At 45.2% G+C, this 17,321-nt stretch overlaps 1 protein-coding gene and 1 long non-coding RNA gene across 2 annotated transcripts in view; both read left to right on the top strand.

Moving 5' to 3' along the window:
- The first annotated feature begins 3,760 nt into the window (after window positions 1–3,760).
- SNTB1 (syntrophin beta 1) overlaps window positions 3,761–17,321 on the top strand; it is a 111,778-nt gene continuing 98,217 nt past the window's right edge. Inside the window, exon 1 of the mRNA XM_085053481.1 lies at window positions 3,761–4,388. Coding sequence (XP_084909607.1) covers window positions 3,866–4,388 — 523 coding nt within the window. The 5' untranslated portion in view covers window positions 3,761–3,865. The remainder of the gene's footprint in view (window positions 4,389–17,321) is intronic.
- On the top strand, window positions 8,591–16,953 carry LOC146442380 (uncharacterized). The gene is made up of 3 exons (XR_014850240.1): window positions 8,591–12,913; window positions 13,196–13,416; window positions 13,552–16,953. It is a non-coding gene; the product is annotated as an uncharacterized LOC146442380 (long non-coding RNA).

The following is a 17,321-nucleotide window of genomic DNA, read 5'->3' as shown; positions in this document are numbered from 1 at the left end:
TTCAAGGATCACAACCCTGCTGTTTCCAATTTAAAGGAATTTTGGCTGAGCTGGCTTTGAGCTGTTGTAACACTGATAATGCAAAAAGGAAGGAAAATGAGATGTTAAAAGGGTTTGAGCATGTCCCAAAAGTCCTTCAAAAATTACACCTCTGCTATAGAAAAGCACAGACAGTCATAAAGAAGCCACAGCTATAGAAAGGCTCTCATGTCCTTACCTCCTCTGCCTGTGAGGGGAGTGGGAGCTATGTTCCCTGCACCACTGTGTGAGTGGTACATATGTGGCTTTCTAATGATTTTGCTATCAGGAGGACAGTTTATTTACATGAGATGGGAACACTGACCTCTTTGCCTGAAAACAGGGGGAAAAAACCCCAATAACAGGCAGTGTCCTCATTCTGTCTCCATTAGCCTCTTTAGTAAAGCTGAGCCTCAAGAACAATCTCAATGCCACATCTACAGCCCTTTCTGCACAGTTTTCCTTGTATTTTTGTTCTTGCACGCACACACAGACCCCAAATCCCTCGATCTTGCTTGGACACCCAGGCAGTTCCTCAGACATCCCTGCTGCATTTTATGACCTGGACATGCTTTGGTGCTCCTTGTCCTGGGAAGCAGCTTCTGTGTTTTTCAATGCCCTGAGTTCTTCCAGTTCACTGAACTGCTTCTTCCATTTAGGCCCTCGACTTTAGCTGAGCCCATAGGCCCCTGCAGGTCAACAGCAGCTATTAGCATTATCTTGCCTAAAAATTTGTTTATTCAGCAGGAGTGAAAGGGACAGTAATCTAGTTCAAGCATTTACCCACTGCTAAAACACAAACATTAAAAGATTATTATTTGACTGGTTTGAAAGACTCCATTTTTCACAGCAAACCCTTTCAGAAGGACAGCTGATGGAGAGAGAGTTTTGCCCAGATTTGTCTGTGCTGAAAGCCTTTCTAGTGATTAGAGATGGAAGCTTGGAAGTATCAAGTGCTTTGCTCATCCCACCATGCATCCTGACTTCCTTGCAAAGAGTCACACTGAACACTGCAATTGCAGTGTGGGTATTTAGAGAAAATGGCAGAAACAAAACTGTCAGGAAAAGTTTGTAGCTGAAATTAGGAGTTTACTTTCTGCTATGCCCTGGAAACTGAGACCAGCACCTGACTTTGGAGTGACAATTTTATCTGTGGCAAACCTGAGCATCCAAGAGCTGAACACCCAATTAAACTCCTGTTTTTATCTTCTGTTTCTGCTCCTGCTGCATAAACCCAGATTTCAGAAACTAACCCTGCAGGTGTGATTGGCAGACCTGAGGCAGGACTGAGGACAGTCATGTTGATGGGGTACCAGCAGAGAAGTCTCAAGACACTTTTTCACCATCAGTTCAGCAGCCCAAAGTTGCTCTTGGGGTGTACAAAGACTCAGGGTACACAAATACAATTACGAGCCTGCACTCCCAGGACAGGGAACACAGACATCAGGTATCAATTGCAGTGTTTCCAGGAGGAAAGACAATCTGGAACACTGTTTGCCTTGGGCCTGTGCCTTAGCATCTCTTACACTATCTTTACTTTTATTTTCAAGACTAAAACATCACCTCTCTTTTCTTTACAGATCCAAGGTGGGCAGAAAGGGGGAGAAGGAAGCAGTGAAGGCTGCTATAAAGTCTTTTTTGTACCAGGGATCCATAGCTCAGATGCTGGCCCTGGGAAACTTTATTATTTACCTCTGTTGGAATGGGAAAGGAAAATAGTTGGAACAAGCACAGCTCTCGGATACGTGCAGTGCAATTGTCTATACAAACCAGTTCCATGGGAATGCCACTGGAGCACCAGACACACTCAGCAAACACGGCCCAAACACACAGTGTGCCGAACAAGTGTGAGGAATTAAACATTTACTTTCCCTTCTCTATTACCTTTGCACAACAGGACAGAAACCACCTGAATATCTCTCTCTTCCTTGTAAATTTTCTGGAACTTCTTAAAAAAGATACATTTCCATTAGCAGCAGCACTGATCCTTTATTACTTCATGAAGAAGACACGTGAAATAATCAGTAAGAGCTGATTCCTTGGGAAACAGATGTCTGAATTTATAACTTGGCCTGGTCACTTGGGCTTGCAGCTACACAGGAATGTGAGTGCTATGACAACTGTCACTGTAACACCTGATTTTTGCAAGCCTGTATTTTCCCTCTCAGCCTTCTCTCACCTACCTGAAGCTGCTGGAACCAAATGAGCACGTTCATTAACTATACTTTGCACCTGGGAACAGGATCTACAAAAACCCACCAACCCAAACAGCTGGGATATTGTACATGAGCTCCCTAAATCAGCAAGGGAGGATTCAGCTGGAGAAAAGGGCGTGTTGCAGCCTCCTCCTGTCTAGGGATTAGGTGCCTTGTTCAGGTTTAGCGGGACATGCTTCTTTTCACTCTGGATCCACAGCCCTGAAAACTTAATTATAGCTTTTCACCTTGCATTGATTAACATGAGAAATGAAGAGACCTCTCTTCCATCTGCTTTTTCTCCACCCACCCGTTATCCTTGAATAACCCATTGCCTGTGGATTCCCGCTCTCTGTGGGTGCAGGGCTGCATTCCTACTGGGAGGAGAGACCCAAGCACAGCCTGGGGGAGGCTGCAGATGCAGCAGGACTGAGGCCTCCTTCTGCTGCCTTTTGGAGGGAAGCTTAGTGCAAGCAGTATGGCCTGAGAGACCCTGCTAAACCAAGACAAGTTTGTCCGAGGACGATCCCATATGTAGGTCCCACTCTATGCTGAGGAGGTAAGTTCCAAGTTGCCCAGCCCACATCAACCTGGGGCATGCATGTGCACCTGGAAGTAAAGCCCCAGAATCAGAAATGAATGGCATGACTTTAAAAAGGAGCAAGATGTGGCACTTAGGGACCCACGTTACTCACATGGCCAAAATGATACTAACTTCACTGGCTATCCCAACCTCCACAAAGTGTTGTTCATACGTACACCAAACGGTCCAGAACTGCTGGAGTTGTCATTCCAGCTGGAGTTTTCAGTCCAGCTCCAGGAAGGAGGCAGAGCTGCTCTGCAAGGAGCAGAAAGAAAGGCAATCCTGGAGGTGCTTCATGTCTGTAGATGCTGTGGGGTGGCATTTCCAGGCCTGCTGGGGACATCTCCTAAAAAATCATTGCTCTCTCTGATCCCTGGGCTGGAGCTTCGAGGCCCTTGCCAGGCACCTGTTGGTTCCTAAGAGGGAAGAAAGCATGGGAAAACCTGCAGAATGGGAAATTTGGCCTCCATGAGGCTTTAAAATTCGTAATCGAAGGGCATAGAAAACAATTCCAAAATGTGCAAAAGTATCCATCACGAGCACTTAATACCTCCATCCTAAAAAGCCGTTAAATACCTCGTATTCTACTTCCATACAGCTTCATGTATTTAATTTAACTACATTGAGGCCACCCGTTAGTTTTAATTCACTTTACAGAAAAAATCCCTGGGAAAAAAACAGAGTTGGGTCTTCGTTCTCTCTTCCCTGCCGTTGCATTCCTTCAGCTCCCCGCTACACCCACTGCAGACGGCAGCTGCGGGGCTGGCACCGCCAGATGCCATCACAGCCCGGGCGCGAAGGGAGCCGCGGCCCCTCCAGGCTGTCCCGCGCTGTCCCCGCGGCAAGGCGGGACAGCGCGGTCGCTCTCTCTCGCCCCGCGGGCGGTGCCACCAGGTGCGCCCGCCCCGGCGCGGCCCCGGGGGGACGGCCATGGCCGCTCGCCCCACCCCGGCGCGCCGGGAGCTGCCGCCCCCCGGCTGAAGTCCGGTGCCGCCGCGCTGTGCCGCGCCGTGCCGAGCCGTGCCGAGCCGGGGGTGCCTTCACTCGGCGCTTCCAGCATGCTCCTAAGATGGCGGTAGCGGCGGCGGGCGGCGGCGGGGGCGGCCGGGCGCAGCGCAGCGGCTGGCTGGAAGTTTTGGTGCGGGAGCGCTGGCACAAAGTGCTGGCCAACTTGGGCGGCGAGGCGCTAGTGCTGAGCGGCGAGGAGCGCCCCGACGGCGCGGCACACAACGGGCTGGGCGGCGATGGGACGGCGTGCCGCGGGGCCGAGGGCGGCGGGGGGCCGGCGGCGGTGCGCACCGCCTTCACCGACCCCCCCGAGCAGGTGCCCGAGGCCATCTCCAACAAGAAGCGCTGCGTGAAGGTGCTGAAGCAGGAGCTGGGCGGACTGGGCATCAGCATCAAGGGGGGCAAGGAGAACAAGATGCCCATCCTCATCAGCAAGATCTTTAAGGGGCTGGCGGCCGACCAGACCCAGGCGCTCTACGTGGGCGATGCCATCCTGGCCGTGAACGGCACGGACCTGCGGGATGCCACTCACGACGAGGCGGTGCAGGCGCTCAAGCGGGCCGGCAAGGAGGTGCTGCTGGAAGGTAGGGGAGCGGGGCGGGCCGGCTCTGCGCGCCCCGGAGCGGGGGCTGTGGAGCTGTGGGGCTGTGGGCGAGGCTGCCCCGGGACAGGGGTGACCCCGCGCATCTCGTGCTGCTCCTCCGCGCGTCTTCCCAGCGGAGAGAGTTCACACCCCGCGCCGCGCCGGGACCCCCGACGGCAGCGTTATGGACACAGCCCCTCGGGAAGGGCAAGCGGGATGCCGGGCAGCCGGGCTTGAACTTTCCGCCGGCGCAGTCTCGCGGTCCGTGCGCGGTCGGCGGAGCTCCGCAGTCCCGTCTGGTCGCGGCGGGGCTGCTCCCGGGCTGAGGCTCCCGGTGGGAGCCTGACCGATCCTCCTGCAGGGTGTAGGATCTTCTGGATCTGCCGTCAGGACGTTTTCACGTTTTTTCAGCCCAAGAAGGTGGGGAGAGTTGGGTACTGTGAGAGGAGGGGTTACGGGGTTACACAGTAAAGGACACCACCCCCCCCCAGTGACCCATGGCATTAAGGGAATGGCTTGGGTGACTTTGCCCCAGTCATCTCGAAACGCCCGACACCACCCTCTCTTCAGTTCCTCCTTGCACCATCCTACTCCTGACCAGGGATGGGAGGTGGGGGCAAAGCGGTTTGAATGAAACTGGCGGTGCCTCACGGACACATCAGCCATCCCTGCAAAGCAGCGCCTTTTCCTTTCTCAAGGGTGACTGAAGCAGTTTTGTAAAAAGTACCCTTACAAATTGAGCCCGGAGAAAAGAGGAGACTCTGGTGTGTGTGGAGGAGACGTGGAGGGAGGGTGGGCTCCCAGAACGGGATGGATGTTGGGAGGGGAGCAAGTGGAAGCGAAGCCAGGTTCCCCCAGACCACGAGTTCATAGGGAGAGAGGCGTGCACAGGCGTTTAATCCCTGTCTTCTCACAAGGACTAATTTACTTGCTCCACCTGAGAGAATGAACAGCTTCAGAAATGCCCTTGGCGTGTGTTTGATAAAGTGATTACATATTTGCCCAGAAGTTCATTTAACCGGAGGTCAATGGCATTTGAGGCATGCTGCAGCACTGCCTTCCCCTGTGCCATCGCTCTCCTGCGAGCCGCGGGCACTCCCACCTCACTGTACCTGTAGCCCTGTTGGTACCACACGTTCTTTCACGTGTGTCTCTTTGGTGGTTATTTTGAGGAGCAAAAGAGGTGCTGCTGCTGGCTGGGAGGTGCAGCTGAGGATCAGCCGTGAGCAACTAACTATGGCACAAAGTTACAGAAAAAGTTTGAAATGGAGAGAAGGTGAGAAAATACATTCTGCAGTAGTGTGTGGTGGCAAACTCTTTTCTGTCCACGGGACAGTGAAAACTGAAGGAGTTTGTGCCCCATGAGGATTTAAGAAGCTGAGGACAGTTGTGTCTCCTCTCCCTCTGTGTCCTGCAATAAATGCAGGACCAAAGTGCATCTTGTCTTTCCTCACTGCAGCTGATTTGATTACAGATATACCTCTGAAGCATTCATATGAACTTCTCTGGGCGGTCTGAAGTGAGGCTGTTGCATCTAAATTTTATCACTGATTTGGTTGTGCAGTTTAAGGGCTTTCTGGGGTGCAGACCAGGTAATGGCTGAGCTTTGCTGTGACCTAATGAGTAATGTGTGTAGTGCTTGCAACAGTCTCCTTCTCTCTGTGCAGTTCCTGCAGCAGCAGCACCTGAGCACAGTGCTGCTGCATGAGTCTTTAAAATCCCTCGGTTTCATTTCTGGCTAGGAGAGAAGATGAAAATGAAGCTGCTTCAGTGAAGGACTCTCCTTCACTCCTTTTGACAACACAGCTATCTTTGCTCTGTGCTGACATGCCTCAGTAGTTGTTTCTGCAATTGAATTTGTAATTTGTAAAATGAGTGTATATTTCAGTAGTCATTTCTAAGCAGAGTTAAAATATTCTGACGCTGCACTCAGTATTTTGTCCTGCCTTTCTCTTGCTATTTCAGCAGAGCAACCAAGCTGAGAGTTGGCTCTGGCATTGCCTGGGAGGGCTGCTCCCTTCAGCGGGGACCCACTCTACTTGTGTAAATGGCTTGTGTAAACAGGCAACTTAAAACAATTCTCTGCGGTTCTATTGCCCACTTTGAAGCTCATTCTTCAGCAGCAGAGTCTAATATGGTATTTTTATTACTAAAGGAAGGAAAATCCAAAAGTTCTTTTTAGCCTTTAAAGTATTAAAGGGCAACACTTGATTTTCCTTTCCATCCAGACAATAGGAATTTGCCATTTCCTGAGTTCTTAGAGAGTTATATATGGCAAAAAGCAGTCTGTGGTAGGGCAGGGCAAGACCCTTGTGCAACTTTCTCCAATTCACAGAGCAAAGCCAGCATGTGTTTCCAGGGCCAGAATGTAAGATTTACATTTTTAGGCAGATTCTGAGATTTGTTTGTGACTTCAAGCCCAGGAAAGTCGAATTTGCAAAGGCGTGGCAAGGTGTGACGCACAAGAGGCACATTTCACGGTGCAGCAGGGCTCTGAGTATTGCCCAGTGCATTGTGCATTCCTGGAAAGGGTCTTATGGTTGAGTATTTCCTAGAGGTTATGGCAGGGAAGATGTGGCTCAATACACCCAACATCAGAATGCTGTTATGTAGTGTCCTGCCTAAAACTGCTTGCTCAGTGAAATGAGGCATTTACCAGCTCAGCACTAAACTGTAGTCTCTCCTGCATGCCTGCGCGGGGAAGAAGGGAGCGGAAAATCCCTCCACAGCCCTCTGCACGCTGCGGGAGGCAGGGCTGGCGCCTGGGTGGGTGGCAGGAGGAGGAAGGTCTGCGAGGAGAAGGGATCAGGCAGTTTTCATTTTTACACTTGCCCTTTTTGCTGCATTGATCACATCTCTGAGCTGGTGGAAAGAGATTTGCTGAAGAGCCAGGGGTGGTGTAGCAGCAGTAGCTGTGCTGGTGTGGGGGTACAGCTGTAAAGCCTGGTAGCAGAGGTCCTACTCTAACTAATTTGATAGCCATGCTGGATTTTCTGTCTTCTCATTTTCCATTCCTGAAGGACATCAGTCTTCACGTGTATAATCCACCTACTAAGCTAAAGTTCCTTCTTAAAGGTGTGGTCTGTGGAGTTGGCTAGGGTGCCTTAAATCCAGTATAATTTGATAAATGGAAGGGAATTAAGGAAACAAGTGATACTGCCATAGGCGGAGCTCTAAGGCAGAAGGTTTAAGAGGAGATAAAGGTGATGGTGAGGAAGGACTTGAGCCCTGAGAAATCTGTCTCCTCATCTGCAGGGATGAACTGCTTTTGCTTGCAGGGTTTAATTTCCTGTGAGCTTTCCATCATAGCTTGGGTATGGGTATGGGGAGCAAAGCAGGCAGAGGTAGCAGGGCTGAGGATAGCCCTGATGTTGGGCTTGTCAGCCCTGAGTGGCTTCTCAGATGTTCAGTACAGCAGGATGGAGCTTCTCACCAGCATTCAGGAGCAGAGAGAATTTCCCTACGTGAGAGACAAGGCAGCCTCCTTGTACAATACATATTTGCAGGTGTGGAAGGAAGCTAAAATTATCCTGACAGCTATTGTTTGTACATATAATTTCCCTGTGGTTCTGTTAAATTTGGGCTTCTTAAATAAGCACTTTGGAAAATCAAGCAGCCCCTCTTGTGCTGTGTGAAGCACATTACATTCAAGTGACTCTCAAGACACAAAAGGTGTTTGTTTTTATCAAAGCATCCTGGATAAGAGCAGTCCCTTGGCATGCTCTGTAATCAAGCTGGTTGTGCTTTACTTGTATTCTCTATGAGTTCAGTGAAAAAATGAGAAACTGAAGTAGTCTGTGCTAATATCAAGCAGGACCCCCCTGCATGATACTGTATTGGGATGCAAAGGAAAAAAAACAACCCTGCATTAGTGATTTTTGCTCTCTGTCTGCAGGGTGTTTTTCCCTAACTTATTTAATGTGTGTGGGTGAACTAGTAATGGTGGTGGAAGGTACATAGTGGGAAAAGGAGCATCTTCTTAGTGTTATTAGAGTTTTATTGGTTTTGAATGATTCCCAGTTAACACAATTGCAAGGTCCATGGAGAAGTGGCTTTGGCAGCCTTTCTGGGTTTGCATAAATTTCCCACAGAGAGGCAGCCCCCCTGAACAGTGAACTTTAGCATATGGACAGTAGACTATAGTCATCTTCTGTGGCTCTCTTGGGAGTGATACATAGCTTTAAAGCAAGGTAAGAATAAGCACGATGCAGTTTGGACTGTAGTTACAATGTAGTTATAATGTGTTATTTTCCAAACAATATTTCTGTAAGTATTGTAAGGATTCTCCTCCTCCTACCCTTTTTAAATTTTCTCTGGGTGAAGCAAAGCAATCCTGTCTGTGTGAATTACATGTTGAAATAGTGTAAAATAGGTATGGGCTTCTTGTTGGCTGTAGTTTTCAATCTTCTCTATGCTTTCATGTTTCTTTCACTAAAGTACTGAAACAGGAGATTTCTGAGGGATAACAAAATACAGTATTTATCCAAAATGTGTGTCTCCTGCAAGTGTAGAGGAAAAGTGAGACTCAGGGCACTTAACATGTGACATAACTACTTACTACAGTCAGGTCAGAGCTGTAAATCTCAGTGATTGCAAATTCTATGCATAGTTATTCTTTATACTTCCTGTATATGTATGGACAAAACACTTTATCATTTTGGGTGGAGGGGGGAGATTGGGAGGGGAGTTTTTGTGCCAGCAAATATGCAGGTAGGGAAATGCTTTATATTTAGAAGCTGTACCACATTTGACTCAGGTAGCTGCCCTTGGCACAGATCAGTTTGAAAGTGAAATTGAAAGGGAAAGGAGCAGGTAATCTTATTCTAGAAGTTCCAGGTCTAAGCAATTCCTGAGAATCTCAGTTTTGATTGTTTCACCTGCCTGCAGCTGATGGTGAAGGCTGAGTAGCAACACTTGATGTGTCTTTCATTGATTAGATTAGATTACAGGCTAATTTAGCAGTCCAGACAGTCTGTATCACTTTTCACAGATAAAAATCAGTACGTCCTCTTTGCAGTAATTCTTGTATGAGTTCTCTTTCTTAGTTGCTCAAAAGAAAATCAGGGAGGTGTGGGCACCACTTTCCTGGAGTTATTTGGACCAAATGCAGGGTGCCCTGTCAACCCACTCATCCTGGAAATCATATACTAAGCCCTATTGAAGCAACTTACTACCATCTCCTTAAGGATGCTTAAGAAAATTAAATATGTCTAGAGACCTGGGATTCAATTGCACATACATTAAGTGTCATTAGAAAAGAAAAAAAACATGTATTACAATCCCAGCAGTAATTCCTTTGTGAAAATTAAATAGAAATCTCAGTATAACTCTTTGAAGAATCTTTAAACTATGAGAGTAAAATTGAAAGGTGAAGGCTTCTGCTATGGTTAATAAAACAATGTTTGAGTCTTAATTTTGCTAGGGCAGGTGCCTTTTCACTGAAGGCCAGTGCCACCCTCTCAGAAAGTCATTTTCACACGGGTGATGCCAGGGGCACTGGCCTCTTCCCACCCGTGCTGCCCATGGGGTTTGGGTCAGAAATGCTAACTGCATGTCTGTCCTGAGGGAGCTGATGAGGAGTGTCCATAATTCAAACCTGTTTGGATTTGGGGCAACCCAACTCAGATGCTGATCCCAATAGGTTGATGGTTTCATGTGTAAACTGGGAATGATTTTTAATTTTATTTTACTCTCTTAATCTCACTGGTTTTGTAATGCATGGTGTTGAACTTGCCCTGCTAGTAATATTTCTGTAAATTTGGCTGTAAGTATAGCATCTATTTGTGTTCATTCAGAGTTCATAAGTATTGGAGAGTTTGCCCTTTTTATTTGTAACCTGTAAAAGTAGTCACTCTGCTTCCAGGCTTTAAGAACACATTATTTCCGTTCCATTTTTCTAATTTAGATTTCTGATCATAGGATTATTTTGTCCTTTATTCTGCAAGATTATGTTGCCATGGCTACTTGTTAGACTTGGTACAGCTACTTCAGTAGAAGGGAAATTGGAGGAAACAGTAGTTCAAGAGAGCAATAGCATAAATGAACAAAATGTGATGGGAACAAAGCTGCCCCAGTACAGCGTGGAAGACTCTGGCTTTTCAAGTCTGAAACAATTCTTCAAGCATCTCAGAAAAATAGTTGGTGAAGAAGGGGTGGTAGCACTATTTCTAGAAAAAAAAAATCTTTATTTCTTTTTTCATGCAAAAAGTCTTTTAGCAACTTATCATATCAAGTTTGTTGGTAGACCACAGAAAACAGCTTTGCTGGCCTTGGCATGGTGGGTGGAGGTGAGCCAGGTTCTTCTTTTAGCCCTCCCAGCCCCACACTGCTGTCACTACAGCAGCTGTAGCTGGTGTGAAATGGGCTTCACTTGGCTCAGCTATGTCACCTCTCCAAACTTTTAACTGTCAAGCAGAGAAAAATACTTCAGTCAGCATAAGGTGTGTCTGTGCTGAGGGTCTTTGCCAGGTCATCTGTTCTTAGAGCAAGCAGGGAGAGCACTGCAGATCAGGAAACAGTTAGGACTTGGAATAGGAGGAATAAACTGTCTTGTTTTGGCAGAGGCACGAAGTTTGTTGTAGAGATGGGAAGGACCATCAGGGGAATGGCAGCATTTGGTGCATGCCTTGAGAAGTTTCATTGCAAGCAAAGAGGCAGTTTGAAGATGTTCACGGTGAGATGTGGCTGATTTGGGCTAGAGAAGTCTTTGAGAAGCTACAAAGTACATAGAAGCATGGAGTGCTACTTGTCATTCATGCTGCATGTTGGAAGGTGTGCTGTGAGCCTCCTTTATGCTCCTAAATAGATATGTCAGCTATTTTGCACGACCAGGAAAGCTGCTCTATGAGACCACATTTCTGAGCTTTAAAAGATGGTTAATAGCTCAATCTTCTTTACCTTGCACTTCTTGGAGAGAGGATTAATTGAAATTATGACATCCAGCATCTTGCAACATCTCAGAGTCCAGCAACTCTGAGGTATGAACTAGGACACAAAAGTATGCTTGCGGGGGAGGTTGGGGAAAGACAAAATTGGTTTGTTCATCATCCAATTAGCAATGAAAACATACTTTTTTCCAGAACATAAGTTAGTGAACTTGCTTAAAAAGGTTTAATCAGCTGTGACTAGTTCATCAGATTGCTTCAACACTAGATATTGCCTTGCTGTTAGGTTAAGTTTGTTCCTTCACATAAATTCAATTAAGGGACATAATTTCCACATAACTCTTTGGCAGATACGGATTTCTGACTGCTGCTACTGTACACTTCTGTTACAGTCTGGCTTTAATTTTGTCTGTCTAGAACTTGAACTACTGAACTGGTTATGGCTTCGTTGCACATATGCTAAGGGCACAACAAAGTAGGGCAGTGCCAAAGCAGCACATCTGTATTGTACTGTTGGGTAAAATGGAGTTTTTAATTGTAAGGAAATGAGCCAGAAAAGTAGATGTGGAAAAACTGTCTCTGATTAGAAATTATTAACATAACAGCACACTCCTTCTAAAAATGATACGCAGGTTTTTGCTGAACTGTTGGAAGCTGTGCTTGGCACAGCTCTAGAAGTCATCAAAACTAAAGCTGTGGCTGTTTATTCCCCACTGCTCTGGGATATTGCCTTCTAAAGATTACATGTATTTGAGCAGTGAGGCAGCTTCAAGGCTCCCTCAGGTGAGTAACACGTGTGTGTGCATCTGTATGAACAGCTTCTGTTAACTTTAATGGCAGACTTAAAAATGGTAAATTCCTGGTATGTTGTAAGTGCTTGAGAAACAGAATTTTTTTTCCAAGTATTGGAAAGTTAGAAATATAACATAAAAATAAAATGTAAAAAGACAGTATCAAAATATAAATTCTTTTCTGGCAAAGGAGATACAATTTACCTGATTTGCTCCAACAGATAACATGACCTCTTGGGACTATTTATCAGCCTTATGTGCCCTTTCAGGGAAATGGGACCATTAGTTAAGCTTTATGTTCCATTTGCCATAGGCATATACAGCTGGTGCAGTACCTATTTTGGCTTTTAGCATAATCAAGAAGTTATGAGAGAGCATGGAAAGCTACACCATGGAAATAACATATCTCCACTTTAGTCTGAATTATTTCAAGAATAGCTATTTCCAGCATGATTTACTATACTGATGTGTGTTTTAACTGCCATTGGCTGTGATTCTGCCAGAGGAGCAAGAGACAGCTGTGTGAAGATGGAGATGCTGGAGAGGTTTAGAGTTATCCAGCGTGTATCTTATGAGGCTGCTTTAAGCTAATAGTTTTAACTCAGACAGTGAAAGTTTAATCTGTTTATCCTGGATTTTGGGCTTTAGTCCCCATGAAACAGTGTGGAAAGACAGAGCTGGTAGAGGGACTGGCAGGATTGTTGTGGCAGATGAGATTTCCCTTATAGCAGGCAGCTTCCCATTGGTCTTATTCTTCCCAGGCAGAAGCCAGAAGGATCCTTCTCTTGCTGACGTGAAGCCAAATGAGGTATTTAATTGTAGAAATTTTAGAAGTATTTTCCAGGAATGAGGTGAGCAGGATTTGCTTTCAGCACTTGCTGCTTGAATTCTTTGTGAGGTTTATGTTTGATTTATTTTGCTTGGTTGTTTTTTGGGGATTCTTATTCAGTTGGTTGGTTTGTTTGTGTGGGGTTTTGTTTTTTCTTTTTGTTTGTTTGTTTGATTTTTTTTTTTTTTTTGTGGAAGTTGCTGTGAACACAGAAAAGGTTTCCAAATTACATTTGTTTTCCAAAAAACACATTATTGCTGGTAACTCCCCATCCCTTTTAACCTACTTATCCTGTCTTGTGCAGTGGTATATTTTCCTGGTACCCACCCTCCTCCTCCATTAGTGATGTGTGGCTGGGATGGAGACGTGTCTGCAGAAACCCAGCAGGATTCCTGCCACATAAATACATACCTGGGGAGAGAGACACAGACCATAAGATGTGTTTATATTCATACTTCTGCAAGAGACACAGGCCATAAGATATGTTTATATTCATACTTCTGCAATGAAGAGTCTCATCAACAGGTATTCCTTGTTTGGTGCTTAACCTCCATATGTGCTTAGGGCCAGCATGGTTGTACCTACTTCAGGCTGCTGGGGCTTTGCAGGTCTGGAGAGGCTGAGCTGATCCTGCTACCCATTGGGTCTCTCTGCTTTTAGCATGTCGTGGTAGGCTGTTCTAGCTCAGTGCTGGAGAGGTTGTGGAGTCTCTCTCACTGGAGGTGTTCAGGAACCATCTGGGTGTAACCCTGTGCAATGTGCTCTAGGAAGATCCTGCTTTATGAGGAAAGTGGGACCAGATGACCCCACCAGTGGTCCCTTCCAGCCTTAACTGTTGTGTGATTCTGGCTCTGTAGCTAACTGCTGGGAAGACTTTTCCAGAGCTGGACTTGTGGCTGGTTGTGAGCTCTGTCGTATTAAAGTTAGGAAGAAGTGCTTAGTGCAAGAGAAGGGAAGCAAGCTTCAAGCTGGAATGACTTGTATGATAACAGGCTCCTCATTGAGAGTTCCAGGTGTTACTGCTGTGTTCTGCCCAATTTAAACTCTTCTAGATTTTAGAGGCTCAGGTAAATGGACAGTCAAACAGTTAACATAGCCCAGATTTTTGAAGTCCTGAGCACAATAGTGAGGAGTGACATAAGCAGCATTTAAACTTGATGAAAGACCTAAAGGTGCTGCAGATGCCTCAGCTAATAAGCTCGAAACCACTGTTGCTCTCATGGCTTTTGTCACCCTTTTCTTTGCAGGAGTAATGGCTGGGTTGCAGGGTGATGCTTTTAGGATGTTTGTAAGACACAGCTCTCCTCTAGCTCTGAGGAGGAAATCTCTATTCCTGCCTTGAAAGAGGTAAAAAACCGCTCAGTAACTTCAGTCTTTTTTATGTTTATGAAATGCTGGAGAAGTGTCAGGCCAAAAAAGTCCATAAAAGCAAATAACATTTTAATACAGGAAGAATGCAAGTGAAAGCAACTAGTTTTAAGAAGTTCCCTGTCGTTCAGTGAACGTCTGTCTGTATAAATAAGCCAGACCTAGGTGATGTGTGAGGACAGGTCATAAAGAAAGCATTGCAGTAACAAACCAGTGGAATTTCCACTTAACACATTAAAATCAACCCTGAAAGTCTCCATTAAGGAGAGCCATAAATTGAAGTTCTGAGAGATGGCATATAAAATATCCCTGAAACTAAAAATTATCCTCTGTCAGTTTTATGTTTCCCTTTCACTCTATCTATTTTAATAAACATGTGGGATAGACTATCAAAAGAGCAGCACTTTGTGAAGCTTTGAGGAAATAAATAGTGAGTTTGGGCATATTATAAATTACACCCAATAAAAATAAACTGAAATAGGTTCTGGGCTTTGCCTGTGTAAGGACTGCATTGCTAGGATCATTCTGTGTTGATCTTGTTTTATGTATGTATTGAACCTTCCTGCTAGTATTGAACCTTCCTAGGCATACCTTGAAATGTTAGTATTTAATGCTTGAGTTTTTGTTCAAGTACTGCCAGAGCTTTTTGTCTATGTGCATAAATAGTATTAAGACCTTAGAGAGGTTTCAAGGTTCACTATCCTAACAAAAGACTGAGGAACAAATACCTTTTGGTTTTTGAGGGAAGAAAAGAAGGGCTAACTTGAAAACACAGAGGTTTCTATGGGAAATTTTGTGATGTTTCAATTTGAAATAGCATTTTATATCTAAAAGTAAAGCAATTTTCTTTCAAAAGTCTGATTTGAACTTGCGTTTAAAACCTTTTATAAGTAGAATTTTCTATGTGGAATAACAGAGAATTACCCAATGTACCATCTCCTCATAGAAAATCTTTGCAGTCACATCACGTTTATCACAGGAAATTTTCATAGCCAAGAAGTTTTGACCAACTCAACGCAGTACTTTGTTCCTATTTTGTTGAAATACATAGTTTCAATAAGTGCAGGTATTTATTCAGTCCTTTGGAAAATTTAGATATGCTGTTCTCCTTAATCACTTTGTTCTGTTACTTTTCTATCAATATGCACGCTGTGTGAAGTGGATAAGGATGTATATTTGGTGTGAGCCGAGACAGACAGGCTTCCAGTAGAGAAGTCACAAGTGATACATTATATGAATTCCTGTAAGACATTTACATTTGATCTTTTCAGTTAGTCATAGTTCTGGGGGAGTGCTTCCTTGTTTCTCTGAAACTCACAGTGGAAACCTTGAATACAGAAGGACATGAGGAAGAGACTTCTCAAGTCTCTAAAACTTGCATAAAATAGCTCTTCTAGGTGTAATTTTACTATCTTCTCAATGCAGCTGTAAATTAAGTTGGCTTCACCGCCTTTTTAACTTTTGCTGTATTAAAGACTTCATATAGAGCTCTATATGTGAAGGAATCAAGAAGTGCTCATAAAACCATGAAGGGTGAATTTTTTTCTTGAGGGGGGGAAATATGCAATATATTATTTAGTTTATTTTCTCTTTGCTTTCTTTCTGTTAACTATTGCACTGGCTGATGTTGGTTTAGGAATGCCTTAAAATGCAACTGTTAAATTAGAGAGCTGACCTAGCCCTAGTGTGGGCATGGCTATAAGTGTCTATCAGCAGTGTTAGATGGGCACAAGGTGCAAGTGGGCACACGCATACAGCTTGCATGCATGTTGTACATGCATTTGCTCATATCCAAGACAGAATTTGTTTATCGTCAGTGCTGTGTAGATTAAGGCAATTGTTTTTTGAAAACAGAAATAAATAGAGTCTTAATTGTACCTGCACTGAAAGAGTCTTGGGGTTGATTTATTTGCTGGAATACTTTACAGGAGGCTGCACCTGCAGTTTTGGTGTTTCTCAGGGTCTGTGTTCCCCACCCAGAGCCTGCTGTCCCTTGTCAGGTTTTCTCTGGCTGGGAGCTGGTGATGGCCAGGCTGGTGGGGACAACCTGCCCTCTGCTAGAGAGCGCCAAGAAGGGGAGTGGACATAGAGCAGGAGGTGGGGGAGTGAAAATCACCTCCTCTTCAAGCTGGCATGAATTCTCCCATTAATTTCCATGGGATTAGGATTTTTTTCTAGCAAGCAGTAATGACATAAATCACTGATAGGGAAAAAAAGCGGCTGATGCAGCTTTATCCTTTCCCCAATACTTCCTGTATTAATTCCCCTTTAAAACAGGATGGACAGATCTTTGGTCCTGACTGGGTGAATCTTGGCTGGCTTTCTGCTGGCTGGAAAGCTCTGCTCTGAGCTTTCTCTGGAGCCTCTGCTAGCCTGGTGCTTTGCTGTGCTGAGCAAACCTGCTCCATCCTCTGCCTCCTCAGAGGTTTGTCTTCCCTCCCTTCCCAATCCCTCGAGGACCGATGAGCAAAAGCTTTGTAAAATAGATGTGGCAACAGTTCAGGCTCCGAGTTCAGTCATTTTGTGCAATAATAATTGATTAAACAATTGTTGTTTCTTTATCTACAGTTCTGTGCTAATCACAAAGGTTGAATAGCTCAGCACAGTCGCACCTGTGCCTAAATTGTGGGCTCTTGTATCAAATTAGAAAGTATCAAAATGTTTCTTCTACAAACCCCGATGCTATCTCTTAAATTCCAGGGTGACAGATACTGTATCAACAGCTTTTCAAAGCAGGTTTCATGTGTTCTTTGTTGTTCAGAGCTAAGCTCTGACCTCTTCAAGAGTAGAAACACACTAAAAATAATGTTTCACTGGAGCAGAAAGCAGTCACTGTTTGTGGAGACAACAAAAATGTAGTTTCAGGTGGAGGCTGGTTTATAAAGTTGTGTTTTTTCCAAAAAGCTGCATCCAGGAGAAATTTGACCCCTTTCAGTTTGAACATGAGGTTTGTAAGTGTCCTCATGTCCCCTCTATAGAACTGTCCATGCATATGATTTTCCAGGAGAAATTTGAGTTTGTTACTGCCTTGGTGCCATTGCAGTGTATAATGTCAGACTGTG

Source organism: Lichenostomus cassidix, chromosome 2 (assembly GCF_008360975.1).
Source record: "Lichenostomus cassidix isolate B80296 chromosome 2, HeHo_3.0, whole genome shotgun sequence".
In the NCBI taxonomy this organism is placed as follows: Eukaryota; Metazoa; Chordata; class Aves; order Passeriformes; family Meliphagidae; genus Lichenostomus; species Lichenostomus cassidix.
Note: the sequence above shows the minus strand (reverse complement) of the source record. Positions and strands in the feature narration are given on the sequence as shown.